Source organism: Gossypium hirsutum, chromosome A03, assembly GCF_007990345.1.
Source record: "Gossypium hirsutum isolate 1008001.06 chromosome A03, Gossypium_hirsutum_v2.1, whole genome shotgun sequence".
Taxonomy (NCBI): Eukaryota; Viridiplantae; Streptophyta; class Magnoliopsida; order Malvales; family Malvaceae; genus Gossypium; species Gossypium hirsutum.
The window spans coordinates 113,650,296-113,674,192 of record NC_053426.1 but is presented as its reverse complement, the minus strand read 5'-3'; the positions used below and the strand labels follow the sequence as shown (position 1 = coordinate 113,674,192).

General features: G+C 33.8%; 2 protein-coding genes and 1 pseudogene across 3 annotated transcripts; 1 reads left to right on the top strand and 2 right to left on the bottom strand.

The window, feature by feature from the left end:
* Nucleotides 1-3,303: 3,303 nt before the first annotated feature.
* On the top strand, nucleotides 3,304-7,246 carry LOC121218523 (uncharacterized; annotated as a pseudogene).
* A 1,321-nt stretch (nucleotides 7,247-8,567) lies between these two features.
* LOC107938532 (ycf3-interacting protein 1, chloroplastic) lies at nucleotides 8,568-14,111 on the bottom strand. 2 transcript variants are annotated; one of them, XM_016871715.2, is made up of 6 exons: nucleotides 13,455-14,111; nucleotides 13,304-13,348; nucleotides 13,114-13,227; nucleotides 12,824-12,904; nucleotides 11,539-11,703; nucleotides 8,568-8,828 (listed from the first exon to the last, which is right to left on the bottom strand). In XM_016871715.2, exons 1-6 carry the CDS (start codon nucleotides 13,761-13,763, stop codon nucleotides 8,739-8,741), a joined length of 804 nt encoding a protein of 267 aa, XP_016727204.1. In that variant the 5' UTR covers nucleotides 13,764-14,111; the 3' UTR covers nucleotides 8,568-8,738. The 2 variants fall into 2 exon arrangements, with proteins under 2 accessions (XP_016727204.1, XP_040955165.1); XM_041099231.1 differs by lacking the exons at nucleotides 8,568-8,828; nucleotides 11,539-11,703 and adding an exon at nucleotides 11,851-11,881 and having other exon boundaries at nucleotides 13,455-13,977.
* Nucleotides 14,112-14,650: 539 nt separating this feature from the next.
* Nucleotides 14,651-16,267, bottom strand: LOC107938517 (probable purine permease 4). The gene has a single exon (XM_016871695.2). The coding sequence runs from the start codon at nucleotides 16,090-16,092 to the stop codon at nucleotides 14,959-14,961; it is 1,134 nt and encodes a 377-aa protein (XP_016727184.1). The 5' UTR covers nucleotides 16,093-16,267; the 3' UTR covers nucleotides 14,651-14,958.
* Between the last annotated feature and the right edge of the window lie 7,630 nt (nucleotides 16,268-23,897).

Sequence of the window (23,897 nt, the reverse complement as noted above, 5' to 3'; positions counted from 1 at the left end):
ACGAATAAGTTAAAAGAAACAGAATGAAAGCAAACGAAACAGAGAAGAACAGGGGAGAAAGAAAGGAAAGAAGAAAGAAAAGGGGAAATAAGGTTTATGAAGCTTGGAGTTAATTGGTAAGCTCAATCAAGTCATTTTCTCATAATTTTGATATTTTAGAAGTCTTAAAACAAGTTTTTGATGAAATTAAGTTGTTAGTTTGGAAGTTCTTAGGTTTTTAAACAAAGTTCATGTTGAATAAAATGATGAAATATGGGTTTAATTGAATGAAATTCAAGTTAGAATAGATATAAGGATTGAATTGCAAAGTAAGCTATAAGTTTTGTGTTTTAGGGATTAAATTGAGGAAAATTCGGAATTAAGAAAATATGTTAAAAATTTAATAGTTAAATTTGAGTTTAAATGAAATTTGAATAGGAATAAGGTGTGAATTGGTGTTATAAATTTGGTTATTAACATTTTTCATCAAAACAGTTTTGGGAAGTAGCAATGGTCTGACTTTGAAAATTCACTAAAAATTTTATAAATTGAACTAGAGGATGAACAAAATATGGAATTAAAGTTTATTGAGTCTAGTTTCTTATAGTAGAAACAGTGTGAGCAATTAATTGATGAATCAAGAGATATTTGAAATTTTGTAATACTGGTTCGGGGCGATTTCGAGATGCCCTGTTTTAACTTTGGAAAATCATTAAACAAATAAACAAGAACCTTATTCGAGTTTCAAAATAATTTATGGAGTATAATTTATATATGTGAACTCCTTAATGAATCTAGTTTCAAAATAAATAAACAAGAACCTTATTCGAGTTCTGTACAATGAAATAATTTATTTTTAGTAGAGAGAGGTCAGAACTATCAAATGAAATAACAGGGGAGTATTTAACGAATAAACTGTACTAAATGGCTAGACCAAAAATTCTGAAAATTTTATGGTTAGAAGATATATGAGTCTAGTTTTAAAGAAAATTTACGGATATTAATTTGGAGTTTCGTAGCTCAAGATATAAATAATTTAGTAACAATGACTCAAGTAGACAGCTTAATGGTGAAATTATATATATACATTAAAAATGGTTAAATTTACATGTTTAGGCTCATGAATTAAATTGAATCATGTTGTATTGATGATTATAAGTTATTATTTTCGTAGCCAACAAAGAACCTGAAGCATCAGCATCGAAAGGAAAGGAGAAAGTCATCGAGGACTAAAACGGGAGAATTACGGTGTGTATTACTATAATTCGAATTTTAATTATTATTGATTGCTGAACTTTTTTTTATTGTTATAAGGCTTGAGGTAAGTATGTGAAATTGATATGAATATTGAGTGAAAATGAAAGTGATGCAAATTGAATCAAATTGAATTGAATAAGTGAATTATGAAATATGTAATTATTTGAAAAGCGTATTGATTGAAAAATGATTGGTGATTTGAATTGTGAATTGAAAGTGATATAGGATTGAGAAAGTGAATTGAATACCCTATTAACTAGTCGGGCTGAGTCGGATATAGTTGGCATGCCATAGGATTGGAAGTGTTCAGGGATACTTCGACCTCGAGTCGATGAGACACTGGGTGTCACTATATTTCTTCGGATAGATTCGATGAGGTACCGGGTACCAACTTTACTTCGCCTAGGCTGATGAGACACTGGGTGTCAACTATTACTTCGAACTATCCGATGAGGCACTGGGTGCCATATTGGTGTGTTTGGTTGGATCTGTGTATCCGCCAAAGTCCGAGTTACGTTAATAGGGTGAAAAATTGAAATGTGAATTTGAGGCATTGAAACGAGAAAAATAAATTGAATTACGAATTGAAATTGGAATTGTGATTATAAGAGAAAAGTATGAAATGTATATTCATAAGTGATATAAATTTAAGTTTGAGAAAATACATTGATTTATGAATTAGTACATATGACATTAATTGTTAGGTATTTTAATATTTATGTTTTTACTATTGTTGATATAATTTGAATTATGGTAATATCACTGAGTATATCCATACTCAGCGTACGGTTGTTTCCGTGCGCAGGTTAGTAGAAGTCAAGTGTCCCGGTTCAGCATCCAGAACATTCCCGACTCCAACACAAATTTGGTGATGTATATTTTTCTTTTGGGTAAAGGTGGCATGTACATATGATGTATATTTTTCTTTTGGGTAAAGGTGGCATGTACATAGGTGTTATATAGTCACTTGAATATGCATATTACTTTGGGTAGTGAAGGTTGAATTATAAGATTTAGATGGTTAAATGAAATGGTAAGAAAAGTATATGATATTTTGATACATGAACATTAAGTTGTTAAATGAATGAAGTTTTTAATCAATTTTGAATGATGCTATGATAGTTATTAAGTTGAAATTATGTTAATGATATAAATATTAGTTATATGAATGTGAAAAATTGGTGCTGGTTGTTTTAGTTTGAATTTGCAGGAGGTTTTAGGTAAAAATAAGCAGAAATGCTGCCGAAATTTTTATAAAAAAAAATAAAAAAAATTAAAATATTCGAACAAGTCCCGTTCTACTTTTAATACGTGCTTGAACTTTGAGAGTTCAAGATAGGGACTTAATTATTATATTATACTATGAAAATTTTTAATAATTGTAAATTATTAGTAAGTTGTCTGATATGTCCGGTAATGCCTCATAACCTCGTTCCGGTAACGGTTTGGGGTTAGGAGATGTTACATTTACTCAGGGCATAAATGGGATTCTATTCCCTTACAATGGCCGTGTCTATGTAAATTCAACTTTTCATGAAATCAACCCATAATCGGATAACATGGCATCTTCTCAAGTTGAGATCGCTTATTCGTCGCCTTTTGGTTGTGTCCTAAGGAACCACACCCGGAAGGAACGATGCATAGAGATCAATGTGAGAGCTGTGTTAGACTTGGACACCAATTTCAAAGGTTTGGTCAGGGATCATATCAATGGCTGCATCTCTCTCTCTCTTCCGCCGCTAATTCTCAAAATAAGATGACGCATGTTGCTACGTCGACCAATGAACAATCTAATATTGGTAACCATCGTAATTTGCATACGACTAACATTAAAAACGGGGAGCGCTTCCCAATCACCCCAAAGCATTCTCCTCTTGTTCTTGATCGATGGGTGACTAGGCAGGCTCAAGATGTGACCATCGACAAACATGTAGTAAACGAAGGTGCAGGCCAATTATTAGTTCCTACAAATTCAAACACTGCCTCGCCCATGGCATCAAACTTGTCCACTCCATTAGAGAATGCTATGGTCAAACACAATCTTGGTGCTTCGTCCCTTGTTCAAATATGGGAGGCTACGCTACACCGCTCATACCAATGCCAAAGTATGGGTTCAGACGCTACAGGACAAATCCTGGTTCAAGCACTAATGAGAATAATATTAATGCCTCGTCCGTGGAAGAAGCTTCAACATTAGACGAAAAAATAGAAAACAGAAGAAACAATAAGCCTGAGGATTCTTTAATAGATTGCGACACAAGTGCGCCACCGTTCTGTTCTTCATGCGATGCTGCGGAAAGAGAAAGAGTGAGCGTAGCGGATATCATCAAGAGGTAGAAAAATGGTAGAGAAGATGCGGATGATGATGAGCGTATTAATAATAATGTTACCGACTCACAATCTAGAGAGAACAAGGATAGCTCCACTTCAGATCAAGGAAAGGCAGGGCGGAGGTATTTCTTTCGGATTGCGAGTTCACCCCGACTAAGAGGGCGACAAGCATTCTATGATTTGCTTATGCAGATAGAACGAGACAAGAATAGAGAGTTGGATTCGCTACTGGAACGCCGGTCAGTCTCAAAATTCGCACAGCGGGGCTGCCTTCAGGTATGCTTTGCTTTTCAGAGCCAAATAAAGCTAAAGCTTATGGGTTATGGCACTATTGAATCATTCCAACTCCTTTTTGCTTTCATTTCCATTATATTTACAGTCAATGCTACGGCTTAGATGTCTACAACGCAGTCTGACAATTCAAGATAAATGTCGTCCACAAGCACCCGAAGTGCACGGGACCCGGTTCTCACATGGGTCTACAATGATGCAAGCCAGGTATCAGGTATCACTATTTGAAATGAATTATACCATATGATAATCCATTCAAGCAAGCACTCTTTTAGCTAATTAAGTAAGTCCTGCTGCTGCTGCACCCCAAAAACACAGGACCGACATGTAGCCTAACTAACAAGGCATGTGATATACAACACCCAAATACCATTGATACGACTCATAAACGTGGTAAAAGTTGTTCCAAAACCATCTCCAGTCTTCGCAATTGCCTCTCCAAAAAGTTTTATAAATCTAACATCCTTAATATGTACCACAAATTCATCAATGCCATTACAGATTACGCATAGCTTCCAAGCTTTCATTTGCCTTAATTTATTTAGAATACAAGTCAGTCCTTTTATAACAATTTACTCTAGAAAGATCATACCGGATGGAATAATACAAGCACTACTTGTCATTCTCGAGTGGTTAAGGACTCGAGGACATTTGTGAGTAAAAAAGTGCTAGGACAGAAAGGAAAGAGTCGAAAGAAAAATAGGAAAGACCATTCCCATTCCTATTCTCTTTTTCTTTATATTTTTCTTTCCTACCAAGCATGCTATGAATTATTTAAAATGTTTCTCTTTCCGCTGCATCATATTATATGATTCATATAGCTTTAGCTTAACTGCTTCAAGCTAACTGATGCGATGAATTCTTCACAAATCTCATAGAACTAAGGTTCACTTAAAAAGAAAAAAAAAAAAACTTTCAGCCTCCATTTTCTGATTTATTCAATTAGATTTTCCTTTCTGTTTGCCTTCCATCAACTTATTGACTCGCAACTTAACTAAAACCAGGGAGAAGTTTAGCACTGGTGCTGCGCAGAATGATTCAGCTACTTCAAGATGCCCTTCATAGGGATCAGGTCTCGACCTAGTTAGACAAAAGCTCCACTTCCAAACTGCAAAGTGAAGAATCTCATTGCCAAAAGGCGTCAATATCTGGGCACCAGAGTATATGTCCAGTTAATCGCTTCACAGAGTACAGAAACGAAAATCTTAATGAACAGGCAAAGCCAGCTTCATATGCCATACAGCAAAAAGAAACCAGCTTGGAAGTGAGATGCCTTGAATCTCTAAAATCTGCAGATATAACAACATCATCTGAGAATCAAATGGAAAAAAACAAGGGTCCAACTGCCAACAAAATCTATTCCTCGACTCGCAAGAAACTGCAGAAAACGTGAATCCCTACTCTCAAAATGAGACTGCGGAAGAACGAGATAATCACCAGCAGCATCTCTCTCTTGGCTTAGAAGAAACTACAGAAACATCCTTGAATGAGATAGGTGAAGAACGGGAACTGGAACAGGATATCGATGACAAGCAGCAGCTCCACCATGACTCTCAGGAAAATGCAGGGAAGGCGACATTCTACAGTGACAATGATGGTAGTGAGGTAACCGAAGAGCTAGAGGATCATTACCCACAATATTTTGATCAAACAAATTATGACTGGTTTAGTGATATATCTCGACCCAGAAGTTATTGGGAAGACTTACGAAAAGCATGATACCAGGAAGTGCTTAACACCATCTCCAAAAATGAGGAGATACGTCAGCTCCTAGAAAGGTACATCACCTTTTACTATTGTTATACGTTTTGTTTTGAATTTGATATACGCTCAAATATAGTATGTATATTATTTACTAGTACATATTTACATGAAGGTTGGAATATTTCACATACACACTCATATAACCTTAAAGTATGAGATAAGGTTATATAAATTAATGTTTGATCTCTCTTATGATCTTGCAAGACGTAAAAGGCCATAATTTCCAATTACCTACCAATGCAGGGGAAGAGTTTCAACTCATCTTGCTAGTGATTTCCGAGAGAGAATGGACCGATTAATGAACTCTCGGGTACAAATTACGCAAGACGATGGGGGTGCAAGTCAAGAAGAGGCGGACGATGAGGATAGAATGGTCCAAGTGAAGTCCTACTTACAGAGACATTTGCATCCAGCTGGTGATCTAGGAGTAGGAGAAGAAGAAGATGAAATGAACATAATCAGCCATCAATTGCATGAAGCCCATACCTACTTCAATCAATCCTCATCATCTATCCAAATGCCTTACCATCGGACCTAACGAGGTCATGGAGTTCTCAAGATGGTAAAGAAACTGGTAATTATTCTGATCGGGGTCCATCTACGTTTTCAACACCATCTGGAGTATCTGGAGCTCAGTATTATCAGGATACTCGACAGTCCTCTTGTTCGATAGCCCCTACTTCCTTGGTGAGTATTCATTCATTCTATTAATTAAAAATTTCCAAGTCAGGTTCAGGGTATTCATTCATTGGTTTTAATTTGCTGTGGATGCATGTGTTTACATATTAAAGGAAATCGAACTGATTTGTGATTTAAGAGGACACATCGAGCTCTTGTTTACATATTAAAGAAAATCAATTTTGAGCTGCATGGACGTGCAGATGAAATTTCAACAGTATTCCTTCAATCGGGAACTACTTCATTCAGGTTAGACTGCTTGATGTATTTACTTTATTATAGTATATTTATCTTCTAGCTTCTCTGTTTATTTCGCATTAATTGTTTGGCCTTGTACGTACAGGTGGAAGGGAAGAGAACAAACCAACGGAAAGAGTAGCATCACCGTGGAAACGCTGTTGTTGTATATGCTTAAAAGTGCAGGTCGACTCACTTTTGTACAGGTAATAATAGTATTAATTTCATGATGAAAAGCAAGCAGCATAATCTGGCAATGGATAAACTGCATGATTAAGGTGTATTAATTAATTAATTAATTGATTGATTAATCTGATGATCAGTTGCGGGCACATGTGCACCTGCCTGAAATATGCGCATGAATTGCAATGGAGTAGTGGGAAATGTCCAAAATGTACAGCTCCCATCCTGGATGTTGTGCCAATCAAGTGAACATCTCTATTATAATCATTCTCTTCGTATTCGCATTGCATCGAGTTCTTGCTCTAGAGGACCGTACCCGAACCAGTAAGTCTGCAGCCAGCCCAGCCCACCCACTCTCTGGATAATCGCCAATTAATGTACGTCTTAATTGCTAGAGTATTTATTAATATAAAAAGTACTAATTTATAGTTTACATTTTAAATTGTTATCAAATATGTTTTTTTTTTGGATTATTATCAATAGAATTAAATACATCAAACATACTCAAATTATAATTTTTATTTTAAATTCATCGCTAAATTTCGAAACATTTTAATTAAAATTTTATACTATCAAAGTTATTAAAGTTCTTTCATTATTAAAATTGTTAAAAGAGATGTAACTTAATTTAGAATAAAAATTAAAAAGGAGTAAAGTGTTGCTACATAAAACTAAAAATAAAATAAAACCAAGAGAAAGTTAACGATAAAAAACCTCAAAAGCAATATTCTCACATTCATTTTTACAATATTTATTTTTCTTTAAATATTTCATTTTAAATTATGAAATTAAAATGTTATAAAACCCATCGTGTACAGTTCTTACCCTTTTAATATAGCGTAAAAACACGTGAGAGCCTTCTAACTAAATTATGCAGTCGAACCTGCTCTATAACTCTACCTTCAGTAGTTTCAGTCTGGGCAAAATTTCTATTATTCTTTTCCTACCGTACAAGATAGGTTAGATGATAGCGTTCCAGGCAGTTTAGTAAACTATCACAGAATTCAGCAACTTATGTCTTCCCGCAAAAGGGAGACATTAAGAGGTCCAACTATGTATAAGCCTCATGATTTTTTCTATCAAAGGACCACAAATATTGCTTCTAAGGTTCCTTGTCACCAAAGGTACACCCAAGTACCTAACTGGCAGCCTTATAAGCTTGACAAACACCTGAACTAAACAACTCACTTTTTAAGAAATTGACTTTTAATCCAGAAATCTTACAGAAAAAATCAAGAATATTCCCATTAGCAAGTCTCGAATCAGTCGACCCTTTAGCAAACATCAACAAATCATCCACAAAACACAAATAAGTCAACTGTACTTTATTTTTTTCTTTTGGCCAAAAGAAAACTGTAATTTCTTAAACTTTGGATAATTTCTTAAACTTTGGATGATAAGTAAAAATCTTATACCTGCAAGCAAGATTTAAAAGACCTGAAAGAACATTCATAACAAGAATGAAGAGGTAGGGGGATACGGGATCCCCTTGCCCGACTCCCTTAGCTCCAGAAAAGTAGCCTAGAAGCCCTCCATTCAAAGCCACTGAAAATCTAGGGTAAGCAACACAAGCATAAACCCAATTTCTAAAATCATCAGAGAAACCCAAAACTCTCAACACCCGAAATTTGAAGTTCCAGAGAAGGGAGTCGAAAGCTTTCCTAAGGTCTAATACAAAATTTATCAAATGACTCGTGTTTTACCATCTATATAGAGAGAGAAAGAGCAAAATGTGCCTCTTGATACCTATTTTTATATACAATAAATATATATAAATTTGCAGAAAATCAAATGGTTAACTAAGCAAAGAAGCATTGCGGCATTCATCCAAAGACAGATAACGAGGCTCTGCAAAATTCACTTCTTCCTTGGATGTTGCAGTGGATGTTGGTGCATCACTAATTGTATTGCACAATTCAACATAGGAAAACAAAAAGGTAATAACATGAAAACCATATTTAAAAAGAGGTTATACATTATTGATTCAAGTCAAAAGGAAAAGGGTGTGTCCAACCTTCCTACTGGAGTGAATTATAAAATAATATTAACACTACAGATATACCGATGATAACTGGAAAAGCTGTGACCAAGTATAGTGCCCCATAACCCTGCAAAAAAAATAATACTAATTTCAAATTAAATGGTAGATTGTCTTATGCATCCATTAAAAGAAATGCTTTGAGTTTCTGACCCTAGTTCACAGTAAAAACACAGTAAACAAGCTCCCACATTTACACCCTTCAAATTCAATTAATCAATCAAGAACAAATAAGAAAGAAAAACTATAGTAACCTCATTCAATTGAAAAACAAACAAGGCAAAAAACACCCACTGCAGATATTAAATTAACCAATTCAAGACAATAGCCAACCTTGTCCAATTCACAATCTTGTCTCAGTAGTGCAATCAAGAAAATAGTAATAGGGAAGAACAAAAGAAGAAATGAAGTAATGTTGTAGGGAAGGTACTATCAAGAAGTTTTCTTTAAGACAATAGTTTCCCTAAATGGTGCAAATGGTCTTTTATAGAATTAGAAATGTTATCCCCAGAATACAATACCCATTCGAAAAAGAACACAAGTTCTTAAACACACATGAAGCAGAACCAAAAGGGAGTTAAGGAAGAGAAATGTTTGTTGAAGCGAATTGAACGTAAATTTGTGTAAAATGAATGTTAATGAATCACTTACAAGCACCAACTGGTGTTCAGCTTTTAGAACGGAAGAATGTTTCCATTGACTTCATTTTTTGAATTTCTTCATGAGGGATTTGAATCCTCAAATATGGAATTCTAATTCCTTAAAACAAAATCCTATAAAGGATTTCAACCTTTTCCTTGGTGATTTTGACCCCTTAGGAATATGAGATACAAAGGAAACATATTCATACTTCACACCAATTTGTAAAGTATATGTCTAAAGAAATATGAGATACAAGGAAAATTTCAAGTAAAAAAAATATGTAAAGTGTATGTCTAAATGTGACTAAGGATTGAAACTTTATATTTAATATGAGATACAAGGAAACATATGCATACTTCACACCAATTTGTGTGTTCTTCAATGGCTGATGCAATTTAATATAGAAGGAAACATATCCATTTTCCCTTGTTATTCCAAAAGTTGATGCATTTTAGAATATTATGTATCTCATACAATAATTTTTCAGAAAATTCAATAATAATATCAACTGATTCTCATATACATTGAGCATTGAAAGAAGAGAGTATTTTTAAAACAGCTAGAATATCACAATATAAAGTGATTGGTCCTTTGGTTCTCTCAACTCATTTGACAATTCTTTCTATAGATTCAATAATGTTGTCAGTCTCAAGATTATAAAACCTACATGCTTTCCTATTTCATATAATTTGGTAGCTTTAGTGTAGCAAAAAAAGAGAACCTAATGCAACCAAATAATATAATTTAGGCATTCCCTCTTTCAATAATTCAAAAGTTCTATTAGAACTTCTATAAAATTTCTATTCAAGATATAACAGGAAGTAAATAATGCTTCCCCCCAAAACTCAGGCACAAGAGAATGCAAAAGCGTGGATCTCACCATTTCATGTAAAGATTTATTCTTCCTTTTTGCCACCCCATTTTTAGGTGACGTATTAGGTGCAAAAATTCTTTATTGATACAACTGAGTAAGGCACAAAAAGATGTAAAATCATTGAATAAAAACATATCATCTCTATTGGATCTATTTTGTTTATCTTCTTAATAGTCAAATTCTTAATTTTTCATTTGAAACTCCTACAACTTTTCAAAAGTTCCATCTTCTGTTTTAAGCAGATAGGCATAAGAATGCTTAGAGAAATCATCTATAAAAGTAATAAAATGTGTTTTAAGAGTAATTTATGTTTGACACAACATTCACAAGTCTTAGTACTCAGTATAATTTGATTTAGGAATTATACCATGAGAGAATATTCTACTCAATGCAATCATGCAAAGATGTCTTAATCTATAATGCCATAAAAAATTAAAGTCATTCAAATCAACAATATAAACATAATTAGAATTACTTTTGTTGTTATTTATCTTTCAAATAGTCTTTTCCCACAATGATTCTCTTAGAAATTTTCACTTTTTGAGAATCAAACATAACTTTGAAACTATGGTCATCAAGTCTCTTAACAAGAATTAAACTCTTAATAAGATTAGCATGTCATGTAAGTCTCTTAACAAGAATTAAACTCTTAATAAGATTAGGATGTCATGTACATCTTGAAATGTTAAAGTTTGAAGTGAAGTAATTTCCCGTGAAGACTGATTTGTACTCATTGACCTCTTCATAGTTCTTGAATTCACCTTTGAATGCAGTGACATGACAAGTTGCATCGAAGCCAATCCAGTAACCATCTTGGTTGTCAATCATGAGAAGTTTTGTATGATTTGCAACCATGTCATCTTCTAACACCATGTTGACTTCATCTTTCTTATCTTTGCAAAAGTGACACACCTTCACCAAGTGGCCCATTGTTTTCATACGCATAACAATTACCTTTCTGTTTGTTGAGTCTTTCCCAATTTTTTTTGAACTTCCACTTCATTTTGTAAGAGTTTCTTTTTCCCTTACCGTCAATGTGAGGCTATGCTAATTTTTTCACATTTTTAAGGTTTTCTCTTTTTTGGGTTGCACTTTCAATTTATGTGTTAAATCAGGAATAAAGACAAATTTTTAGCATTAGGGCCTTGATAAGGCAAGCCTCACTGCAAAGAGCTGACGTTTAATAGATGCAGAAACTGATAACAAATTTACTAGTAAAGAAATTAGTTTTTAAAATATTAAAAACTGGGATAAGAAAACAAACCACTGCAGAAGGGACTTCTGTTTCATCACTGATTCCAACATCTTCGATTTCAGCAGCAGAATCCCAATCAATATTTAGTCTCTTAGCAACCTCTTTAGGATCAATGCCAGTGTCTGTCGCCCTTGCATAAAGGGATTTGCTACGTTGTTTCTTCAATGCTTCAACCTACTCATTAAAGACATCAAGCATTCTTAAATTTCGATCTAAAAGAAGAATAACCAACTGTGTACATAGAAATAATGGGAAAATATAAGTCATCTCAATGGAACTTATCACTTATGAAGATGCTTTGGAAAATACACAACATACCTATATAAAAAATTTGGTCCTAGAACTCCAGAAGCTGAGGAAAATACAAGGCAAAGTAAAGCAAGTTGAACTTAAAAGAAGCTAAGAATGATGACACAACTATACAGTTTAAGGAAGTTGAAAACGTGGGAATGGGGGGAAAGAATAGCATTAAACCTATTGTTCAATTGCTTTCCTTTCAGAGGAAGTGAAGTTACATTTTTTAAAGTTTTGTACATCCATGGAAAATTTTACAAAGAGGGTAGATAACAAGTAGATCCCAAGCATATTTTAGGCCAAAGATAAGAAAAGCTAACTTTCTACGATCAATGATAACTGGAATGCATAATACATGCAGACCCAGGTCAAGTAACTCCATTCACATGCGAGTAGCTTCCTAGAATGAGGTAACATGATCCAGAGTCATCATTAGTCATTTATCTTAACAAAGAGATGACAGATTCAATGGGTAAAGATATTTTATAGAGAACTAGATACTCGAAGAAAAAGACTTAACCTACAAAGTCTTTGTATATTCTCACGAAAGGCAAGAGCCATTCAATCAAAAAGTCATCCGAAATTCATTATGATAATAATTTCTCCATTGGTTTCTAAAGTTTCTCATTTTAATGTTATGGATAAAGGAATTACTTCATACTACTACTGGTAACCATCTTCTCATAAAGCCTACAAGTCACTTGAATTTCCATCATGAAAGGAATTCCTCCAATGGTTTCTAAAGTTTCCCTTTTTACTGACATGGGAAAAGGAATTACTTCAAACCACTACCTGTAACCATATTCTCAAAAAGTTTAAGAGCCAGATATCCATACAGAAATTACCAAAGCCACGCTACTTAGAAGCTACATAATGAGCCATTCGTACAATGGTTAAAAACAAATCCAATGTCAAGGATATAGAAGATGTAAAGAAATTTGGAGATGGCAAAAAGAACTTAGTAAATATACATAGTCTAAAGTAGCAAAAACAAAAGTACCTCTATATTAGGCCAGTTGGTCATTTCCTCAGCCAGCATCCTGAGAGCAACACGATTAGTGGGGATCTTCCCTTCATTGACCTGGTAAAGTAGAAACAAACAGCATATTAGAATAGTTTCATTAGATTTAGCCTTTGAAAATTAACAGCTGAGAAAGTATTTGTATAGTGTTTGAAATAGGATGGTAAATATTTTAATATGATACTGAATTAGTAATAGTGTTTGTTTATTGAGATTAAGAATATGGCAAGCATATAGAAATTGAAGGTAGGTAGGTAAAGGGAACTCACTTGTTCCAGAGCTTCGACGAGATCATCCCTGGTAGGGGCATCAGGATCCTCAATGCCAAGCAACCTCCTTCTCTCGACTTCTCTAGGATCCTCTATCATCACGGTCAGTTTAACCTGTATGTAAATAACCAAAAAAAAATGTAAAGTAGAAGGATAGTATAGGAGGAGGAGTACCAAATAGTCTGCATACCTCACTGAATAACATGTCTCGGTTTTTCCTGAGAAGTTGTAGAACCTAGTAAGCAATAAGCAGATTTAATTATCAAGGAGTAGTGCAAGTATAGTCGTAGGTAATAATGGAAACTATCATCGAAAGAATAGAAAGAAAGGAATGGTATTACTCTTTGGATTTGGCGAACGCATTGGAGGTCCTCATCTTCCTCCGGTTGGGCGGTTGCTGATAAAGAAGTATCATGACCATCATCATCCTCATCAATGCGCACTGGTTGTACGCCTTCCTTACCGACCCCAACAACTCCACCACCAATCTTACGCAGTCGCAGACTCGTCGAACTGCATACTTTGCTCAACTTGACATTCATAGCCAATGATTTGCATGCGGATAAGCTTTTAGGTGCAACAGCGGGACAAGAAGACGAAAATGAACAAGTCGATGCAAAAGGCACTTGGGACGCTTGCAAAATTCCCATTTACTGTGATTTTTTCCTGCCTGAAACTTCAACCACTAACAATTTGTTTGTTCCATTGATTCTGGTTGAGATTTATTGTGATTTTTCTTGGTTTTCTTTTCTGGCTAGCTATCACCAAAAGAAGCCTAAGCTATGCCTGGCATATCAGGCTATCAGCTTCTGGACCTTGACCTAGAGGCCTTATGGTCTAATGCTGAATGGGATCCCTGAAATGAGCCAACCAAGCCCAAGCTTCAGGCCTTCAGTGACTTTTAAAAAACATTCGGTTTGGGGCTAAAAGTCAAATCTCACCATGAAACTGGCATCTGCTATGCCTTCCATTTTTTTTTCTTAAGGTATTTATCGGGTGAGTTTATTAATTAAAATTTTGTGTTATATAGGTTCAGTAAAAGATTAGATGTTCACCACGAATTTTAAAACTGTTCTATATTTTAGGGTGAGGATCAAACTCTCAACAATTAATTAAGATAGAAAAAACACTTATTATCTCGGCTAATAGTTAATAGATGCTAATTTTTAACTGTGCTTGTGTGTATACGGTTGCAGCCATACACAATTTTGTTCCGCTTACATGATTCTGTCAATGACCAAGTACTTGTATAATGATAAGCTGCTTGCTTCAAACATCCAAATTAACTATGTCACGCGCTGTAATTTGTTGATTCGAAACTATTATTTTTCCATCCCCTCACTTAAAAAAATATAGAGCTTGATTATTATTTAATCTCAATTTCAGGCAAAAAAAATCACTTTAGGCCACAAGCCCACAACCTCAACCTCCTGAGTTCAGCCCTTTCTCGAAATTTCACAGTCTCAATAAATAATGAATAATATATTAGATACAAACACTAAATATTATTATTTAAAATCTCCAGCAATGCATAATTAGAATTACAAAACTGGATACAAAGATATATATATACAATTTGAATCCAGCTATAATAAGATATTGAACAATGAAATATTATTAATAGGAAAGTAAAAAAAAAAAAAACTACAATATAGTAATAATTTTCCTTCAACAAGGATCAATATCATCATGTACTCCTTGATAGATGGTACATAGACTATAGTTATTAACATATTCTTTTTGCTACTGCTACTTGCTGCAGGATAAATTTCTACGATGGACAGAAGCTAATTATCTAATATAAGCTAATTAGATAATTAAAATAGTGAAGATTAATTAATTTGTTCAAACCCCAAGTCCAAGATGAAGATCCGAATGAGGCTGAGGCTGAGGCTGAGCCATTTCAATAGATGGATTAATATTTTGTTTATGATCGTCCAAGAGCTTCATCATGTGATTGTTAACATACATCCCATAAACGTATGAACAAAACCCCCACCCACACATCACTGTAGAAACAATCTTCACCCCCCCAAAGTCCTCTCTGTACACCAATACCCCTCCCAATACATTCATGCCCAGCAACGCCGTCATGCATATCCCTCCCGTTAGCGAGCACGTTAAAAACACCGTTCCTGCCGTTCCCATAAAGCACAGTTGCCAAGTCACCACATTGGTGATCATCGTCACCCAATAAACTCCCTCCCCCTTGTCGAACACCTCCTTACTCTCCTTTCTCATCTCCGTAAATCCCCCATCCCACACCATCCCCACACTCGCTAATATCGTCGCCGATAGCTCCATCACTAACTGCATTTCTATCATCATCGCATAACAGTACACCTTCTTGTATATCATCTCCATAATCGGCAGATACAAGGCAAATAACAACCCCGCCCCTATGGTTGCCACAAACCCTATCATGTATTTGGTTGGGGTCAGGTCCTGCGGTTTGTCGTGGTTGGATCCTAAGGCTAGGAGAATTGAGCTTAACGTCAATAGGATGACGCAGTTGAGGTTCGTGAAAGTGATCTTTTGCTTAACCATAATTGCGGATAGGATGAGATTGAATACTAGTTGAGAGGATAGAAGGAGAGCGGAGGTTGATACTGGAAGATAAGAGTTGCCCCAAGAGAAAAGAAGGTTGTTTAAGCCTAGCATAAGGCCTATGAATATGGACAAACTTAAGATTCTAGGAGTGAAACGAGTGAAAGGCTTTCTCTGAGTGCATTGGAAGAGATAGTAAGGGAGGAAAACCGGCAAGAGAAGGAAAGGGAATCCAGCTGACTGAACCCATGTGGAAACCCATTTGTTGGAGCCTTTGTGGTTGAAATAGTACTTGGAGAGCAAGCTTGAGGATACAGAACCCAAAAACAGGCACGTATAGTTGATCAACAAAAGAGGCATATAACGCTTCTTTGAGACACCCTTTTGGTCTTGTTCACCATTGTCGCGGTTGTTGCTAGTGTTAATGTTCATGGCTATCTAGCACTTACTGATCTGACAAGTATAGGATTGTGATACAATACTAATATAAGTATCGGTAGATGTTGTTGATGTTGCTTATTGGTGAGTTTTTTTAAAGCTCAATGCTTTAGGTGGGTTTTTGAAGAGAGCTATGTTGCTTCTAGTGATCGGACCTCTATATTATAGAGGAGTTCAAACCCAAGACCCGGGGATGAATCGTTGTCTTTTATATTTAAGGATGTGACTAACTGCAAGATAGAGATACTTTCCTTTTCCTCTCTTTTTCTCTCTCAATGAAAGCGTTGTTTCATCATTAATTAATCTCCCATCCTAGAGTTCGTCCCTCACTGTTTTAATAGAATTTTTTTGTTTTTCTTAATAAAATTTAAAGCTACCTCCAAGATGAACTTACGTGTCTTTATTATTAAAAAAAAAAGAAAAATATATATTAAAAGATATAATAAAAAACAATATTCATGAATTGATATACAGTTTACACGTACATGTTTTTCCTTAATATATACCCGCAGATTTTTTAACTATGATATATGATATAATTAATAACATTGGCTAAAAGCATATATGTACAAAATAAGAAATATGATTCATTTCAAACATTTCTCTGGGATGGGGGCATGTGATTGATAATCAATTGAGAAGGAAATGAATTAATGTATTCCTAAGTAGAGTTAGCTCGGAGGGAAAAAAACTTAAGTAAAGAATGAAATCCACTATTGCTAATATAGATTCCAGTTAGTACATATCAGAAAATGGACAGAGTCGAAAGAACAATTCTTTGTGGTGAAAGATATATATCAATAAGTTATTGGTTAATGTGCTAGCAGCCTTTCCAATAAAGATGAGCACAAAAAATCAAATCAATAACTTTAGAACACTTTATTTTTTTATAGATGATTATTAAAGAAATGATCCTGACCCAACAAAAATTCTCAAACATTATTCCTAATAATAGTAATGGTATGGATTCATATTCACGTGTGGAAAACGAAAAAGAAAAAAATTGAAATATTGCATTTGGTATTGGAAGAATAACTGACAAAAGATCAATGATAGTGGCCTTGTCTGCTTGCCCTTGCATGGGCACCACAAACATAAAAAGAGGCAGTTGATTTCTAGGGTTTCCCCAGAACGAATTCGATCTCTCATTTAGTTGTGTATCTATTTATATTTTTAATAAGATCTCTTCACGAGTCAATTAAACACTAATTTAAAGTAAAATAAATTAAGTTATTTGAGCGTTAGTCTTTTTAGTTTAACAAAAATCAATAAAAATATGTATATATAGTAGAATTTAAACCTACGCCGATTAAATTAGGAAAATCTTTAATTTACCACTTAACTAAAATTTTATTTTAATATTTTTCATAATTTTTTTATTTTAATATGTATAATTTATTATTGAACACTGAGAAGTGATAAAAATAACATATTTTAACCTCATTCTTAATACGTTTTTGGATGATTAGTCGATGCAAAATGGTGAAATTTATGCTCCTAATCCTTTAAATTCATATTTCTATACTTAGGAGAGTATTTGGGATCAAAATGAGCAAAAAAGGAACAAAAATCATAAAATAGGAGTAAGTATAAGGGCCACACAAGTTGGACTCTCTCACACGGGTTGGGCACACGGCAGTGTAGGATAAGAAGATGAGTGAGAGCCATCATATAATACTCAAGAAAACAACTCGAAAAACACTATTGGTGTAACAACAAATTTTCAGTGGTGTCAAAAACAGTGATTCGAGATCACTAAATCCGACAAATAATTTTTAAAAGTAAATAAATAAATATCAATGGGTCAAGTGTGATGGAAGAAGAATTTTTGGATTAGTGAATTTTGAGATTTTAAAAGAAATTAAAAGTAAATTGGGTTTAAAATGAGGTATCGAGACCTCAAACTCATAAACTGAGTCATAAATATTTTTAGAAATATTTATGGAGTATCATTGAAATAGTATTAAAGTTTCATTAGAAAATTTTAACGTTTGGATGGTCAATTGGTTAAAAAGAACTAAATTGAAAAAGGTGCAAAATTAGTTAATTAGTGATTAAAAAGCTTAAGTGACTAATGAGGAGGGTTTTAAAAGGGAATTAGACCCAAATTAAATGGGCTGGACGGTTTGGGCGAAGAATTAGCAAGAAAATAAGGAGAAACAAGGGAAAATTGGAAATTTTGCAAATTAAACATATAAAACAAAGACTAAATTGAAAATCTAGAGATTTCTTCATAATTCATCATCAAAAAAGCCATATGAGGTCTGGAACAAGCTAGTTTTTCATATTTTCATACCATGTGAGTTCAATTCTTGCTATTTCTTTAAAATTCTTCATGATTTGTGACTTTTACAACTAGGTCCTACTATTAAATTCATTAGTTTTGATTTTATGGATGAAATTGAAAGTTACCATGGTTGAGTACTGGAATTTTATGAAGAGTAAACATGGTTTTGAAGTTTTAATTTTATTAAAACATGGGTTTATTAAATTTTTTTGTGTAGAAATCAATTTTTAGGACTTAATTGTGAAAAGTTAAGAATTAAGGTTTGATGCTGAAATTACAATTTTCAAAGGTTTTGAAGTAGTTTAATATGATATAATAAAGTGTTAATTGAGGAAAAATTATCTCATTTTGGGGGTTGAGTTGAGCAGTGACTAAATTATAAAAACTGTAAAGTTTGGAGTAAATGTGTAATTTTGAAAATTGAAGGGCATAAAGCATAAATTGAATTGGAATTGAAGTAGATGCTATGAGTAAATAATTTTATATTCTAGATCAAGAATCGAAAGATAAACGAGGAAAAGGAAAAGTTGCTGAATAGTCCCTAAAATATTACAACTTTTACAAATTGGCCTAGGTAAGTTCATATGGTTGAATTGTGCGATTATTTGTTAAATTAGAAATAATGTGATGTCATCTACATGTTGCTATTATGTTGTTAATAATATGCAACATTATAAAGTTTGGATTGGAAGTTCAAATTGAGGAAAACGCAGGATTGAGTACATTCGGATTGTGACAAATGATGAATTGACGAATAAGACCATGGTTAATCCATGGAAAAGTTATGACACGTAGGTATGGTATTATCCATACTGAGATATGATACGTAGGTATGGTATTTCCATATTGAGCTATGATATGTAGGTATGGTATCCTCCAAACCGAGCTATAATATGTAGGTATGGTATTTCCCATACCAAGTTGTGAAACATAGGTATGGTATTAACCATACTAAGTTGTGAATCGTGGCACTGAACATACGACGTACTCAAATCAATAAGTCGTCCTTTAATTGACATGTGTGGGTAAGAGATAGTTGAGGCTAAGTGTTGAACTATGAATTGATATTTGAGTATTGAGCTTGAGTGAACTCATCATTTAAAATTGTATTTGGTAGGAATTGAATGTTTAATATTATTTATTGAATTAATTGTAATGCTTGGTAAGATTGTTAATATGAACCTATGAACTTACTAAGCTTCCACAGCTTACTTTGTGTGTTAATGGTTCCCGTAGATTTGCGTGATATCGGTGGATCGGATCAACACATCGGGAAGCACTATCCAAAGTTATATCAGTAGATTTTGAATACAACTCTTGATTTATATGGCATGTATAGGACAGGGTTGAAAGATGTAGTTTTGAAATATTGATATTTGTATGTTTGAATATCTATGTTTAGAAGTTATTTTGGTAAGGTAATGAATGAAACCATTTTGACAAATTAGGATAAAATAGTAGTATTATGGTATGTTGGTAGATGAAAAACTTGTGTTTTGGTTGATTTGGTTGACTGGTTTAGACATATTTATGTATTTGAAGGTTGTGTGCAGATAGATTATAAAAAGAGTGAAAAATGTGGTCTTAAAATGACCTATTTTCGTCCACATGGGTAGACACACGGGCGTGTGTCTAGGCCGTGTGACACACGGCTTGCCCTATGGGTATGTGTTGTAGCCATGTGTCCCCTGCACTTTAAAATTTAGAAGCAAAATGCTCTGAATTAAGCACACGGGTAGAGACACGAGTGTGTGTCTTAGCCGTATGGGTAACATGCTTTTAGACACGGCCATGTGATTTGGCTGTGTGAAACCTGCACTTAAATTGTAAAATTTAAAATAACCATACGGCCTAGCACACAGGCATGTGACATTGATGTGTGACTTCAATTTGTTCATAGGATGTAAGTTAGAGAGTTACATGGGGTCAGAAAACGGGTGTGTGTAACCACACGGCCTGCCCAGATGGGCGTGTCCCTAAGCCACACAGGCGTGTGACCCATGCATGTGTGAAAAATTTTGTAGTTTCGTGAAAATTTCTCTAAGACTTCGAATACGTCTCAACTTGATTTTTAATGTTCATATTAGGCCTTGAGGTTCCATTTAAGGGACGATTTGAATGTTTTCATTTATGAATGGTAAATTTAATTCGAATTGATTATACATATTCGGTTATCCTCGGTAATACTCTGTAATCCTGCTTCAGCGACGGATACGGGTTAGGGGTGTTACATTTATTGGTATCAGAGCTTCGGTTTAACCGATTCTCGGAACATATTGTGAAGAGTAAAGTGTCTAGAAATACATGCCATATAAATCTGTGATAGTGTAATGTGTATGATCCGATCTAATTCTTGTTATTTTTATAGATTATAAAAATGTCGGATAGATCTGAACGTGCTGAACAAGAAGAAGCTAACAGTAGAGTGCAGACTTCGGAACAAGGAACGAGTAGTTGTAACGACCCAAAATCCGTGGGTACCAGAAAAGGGTGTTATCGGGCCTCTGTCTTAGTGAAATAAGTTCGAAAATAATTATTAAAAATATTTATGAGTCTAGTAGTGTGTTTAATTAGGTTTTAATTAAGTAAATTTAGCTTAATTTAGAGTAATTAGTAAAAAGGATTAAATTGAATAAGGGTAAAAGTTTAATTATAGATTAAAGAAAAATTAGAAGGACTTAAGAGGAAATTAAACCATTTCCTATAGCTGAGGCGATTTAACGTGGAAAATATCAAAGATTTTATTGAATATTATATTATATTATATTATATTATTATATATATAAAAGAAACAAATAAGTTAAAAGAAAAGGAAATGAAAACGAAAACAGAGAAGAAACAGGGGACAAAGAAGAAAGAAAATGGGAAATAGGGTTTATGAAGCTTGGAGTTAATTGGTAAGCTCAATCAAGTCCATTTCTCATAATTTTGATATTTTAGAAGTCTTAAAACAAGTTTTTAATGAAATTAAGTTGTTAGTTTGGAAGTTCTTAGGTTTTTAAACAAAGTTCATGTTGAATAAAATGATGAAATAGGGGTTTAATTGAATGAAATTCAAGTTAGAATAGATATAAGGATTGAATTGCAAAGTAAGCTATAAGTTTTGTGTTTTAGGGACTAAATTGAGGAAAATTCGGAATTAAGAAAATATGTTGAAAATTTAATAGTTAAATTTGAGTTTAAATGAAATTTGAATAGGAATAAGGTGTGAATTGGTGTTATAAATTTGGTTATTAACATTTTACATCAAAACAGTTTTGGGAAGTAGCAATGGTCTGACTTTGAAAATTCACTAAAAATTTTATAAATTGAACTAGAGGATGAACAAAATATGGAATTAAAGCTTATTGAGTCTAGTTTCTTATAGTAGAAACAGTGTAAGCAATTAATTGATGAATCAAGAGATATTTGAAATTTTGTAATACTGGTTCGGGGTGATTTCGAGATGCCCTGTTTTAACTTTGGAAAATCATTAAAAATTGTACAAAAATTATTATGGAGTGTAATTTATATATGTGAACTCCTTAATGAATCTTGTTTCAAAATAAATAAACAAGAACCTTATTCGAGTTCTGTACAATGAGATAATTTATTTTTAGTAGAGAGAGGTCAGAACTGTCAAATGAAATAACAGGGGAGTATTTAACGAATAAACTGTACTAAATGGCTAGACCAAAAATTCTGGAAATTTTATGGTTAGAATATATATGAGTCTAGTTTTAAGGAAAATTTACGGATATTAATTTGGAGTTTCGTAGCTCAAGATATAAATAATTTAGTAACAATGACTCAAGTAGACAGCTTAATGGTGAAATTATATATATACATTAAAAATGGTTAAATTTGCATGTTTAGGCTACTGAATTAAATTGAATCATGTTGTATTGATGATTATAAATTATTATTTTCGTAGCCAACAAAGAACCTGAAGCATCAGCATCGAAAGGAAAGGAGAAAGTCATCGAGGACTAAAACGGGAGAATTACGGTGTGTATTACTATAATTCAAATTTTAATTATTATTGATTCCTGAAATTTTAATTGTTATGTATGGTAAATAAGACTTGAGGTAAGTATGTGAAATTGAAATTAGAAAAAGTAAAATAATACCCTATTAACTCGTCGGACTAGATTCGATACAAATGGCATGCCATTGGATTTGTGATGTGATGAAGAGATTGTAGTTCGGCCGAGAAGATGTTTCTGTTATTATATACTTCGGTTTATCCGAATAGACATTTAATGCCTTATTGGTGTGTTTGGGAGGATATATTATACCGGTGTGTTATGGAGGATTTACAATATTCCGGGTGTGTTTGGGTTGGATATTCTGGTGTGTTTGGGTGGAAATCCGCGTATCTGTCATAGTCCGAGCTTTATTAATAGGGTAAATAATTGAAATGAAATTTTGAAAATGAGATTATTTGTTAATAGGGTAAATAATTAATGTTTGTAATTTATTAATGTTAAATAGTCTTGGATTATAATAATACCACTGAGTATATCCATACTCAGCGTACGGTTGTTTCCGTGCGCAGGTTAGTAGAAGTCAAGTGTCCCGGCTCAGCATCCAGAACAATCCCGACTCCAACACAAACTTGGTGATGTATATTTTTCTTTTGGGTAAAGGTGGCATGTACATAGGTGTTATTTAGTCACTTGAATATGTATATTACTTTGGGTAGTGAAGGATGAATTATAAAATTTAGATGGTTAAATGAAATGGTAAGGAAAGTACATGATATTTTGATACATGAACATCAAGTTGTTAAATGAATGAAGTTTTTAATCAATTTTGAATGATGCTATAATAGTTATTAAATTAAAATTTTGTTAATAATATAAATATTAGTATATGAATGTGAAATATTGGTGTTGGTTGTTTTGGTTTGAATTTGCAGGAGGTTTAGGTAAAAATAAGCAGAAATACTGCCGCAATTTTTATAAAAAAAATTTGGAATACTCGAACAAGTCCCGTTCTACTTTTAATACGTGTTTGAACTTCGAGAGTTCAAGATAGGGACTTAATTATTATATTATACTATGAAAGTTATATTAATTGTAAATTATTCGTAAGTTGTCTGATATGTCCGGTAATGCCTCATAACCTCGTTCCGGTAACGGTTTGGGGTTAGGGGGTGTTACAATAGTGATGTTCCAATTTTTTTGATGCGATAACAAGAACTTAAAAACATGATTTATGGAGTTATGAATCAGTGGTATAGGGAGACGATGCAAGAAAGAAGTCAGACTCAACCACCCCTTCCCCCTATTGTATCACTTGTGGTACCACCGGTTGCTCCTCCACCTCCTCCGAAAATTGAATCTAGTGAACGTTCTCCGATTGAAAAGCTAAGAAAGTTTGGAGCTAAGGAATTCCGAGGTAGATCAGATGATGACCCTGTAAAAGCTGAGTGAAGAAATTGCGTAATTTAAGTGGATAATGAAAGATTAAATCTAGGTGGATTCTTTCTTAGGTATTGTCTCGCTTTTTGGTTGTTAATCGTTTATTT

Bases quoted from the DNA above. Each gene is read 5' to 3' on its own strand.
- LOC107938517 (XM_016871695.2), bottom strand. From the start codon at position 16,092: ATGAACATTAACACTAGCAACAACCGCGACAATGGTGAACAAGACCAA.
- LOC107938532 (XM_016871715.2), bottom strand. From the start codon at position 13,763: ATGGGAATTTTGCAAGCGTCCCAAGTGCCTTTTGCATCGACTTGTTCA. The intron at 13,228-13,303 runs GTATGCAGACTA...ATTTACATACAG, and splicing joins GAGACATGTTATTCAGTGAG to GTTAAACTGACCGTGATGAT. The intron at 11,704-12,823 runs GTACTTTTGTTT...TTTAATGAGTAG, and splicing joins CCAACTGGCCTAATATAGAG to GTTGAAGCATTGAAGAAACA.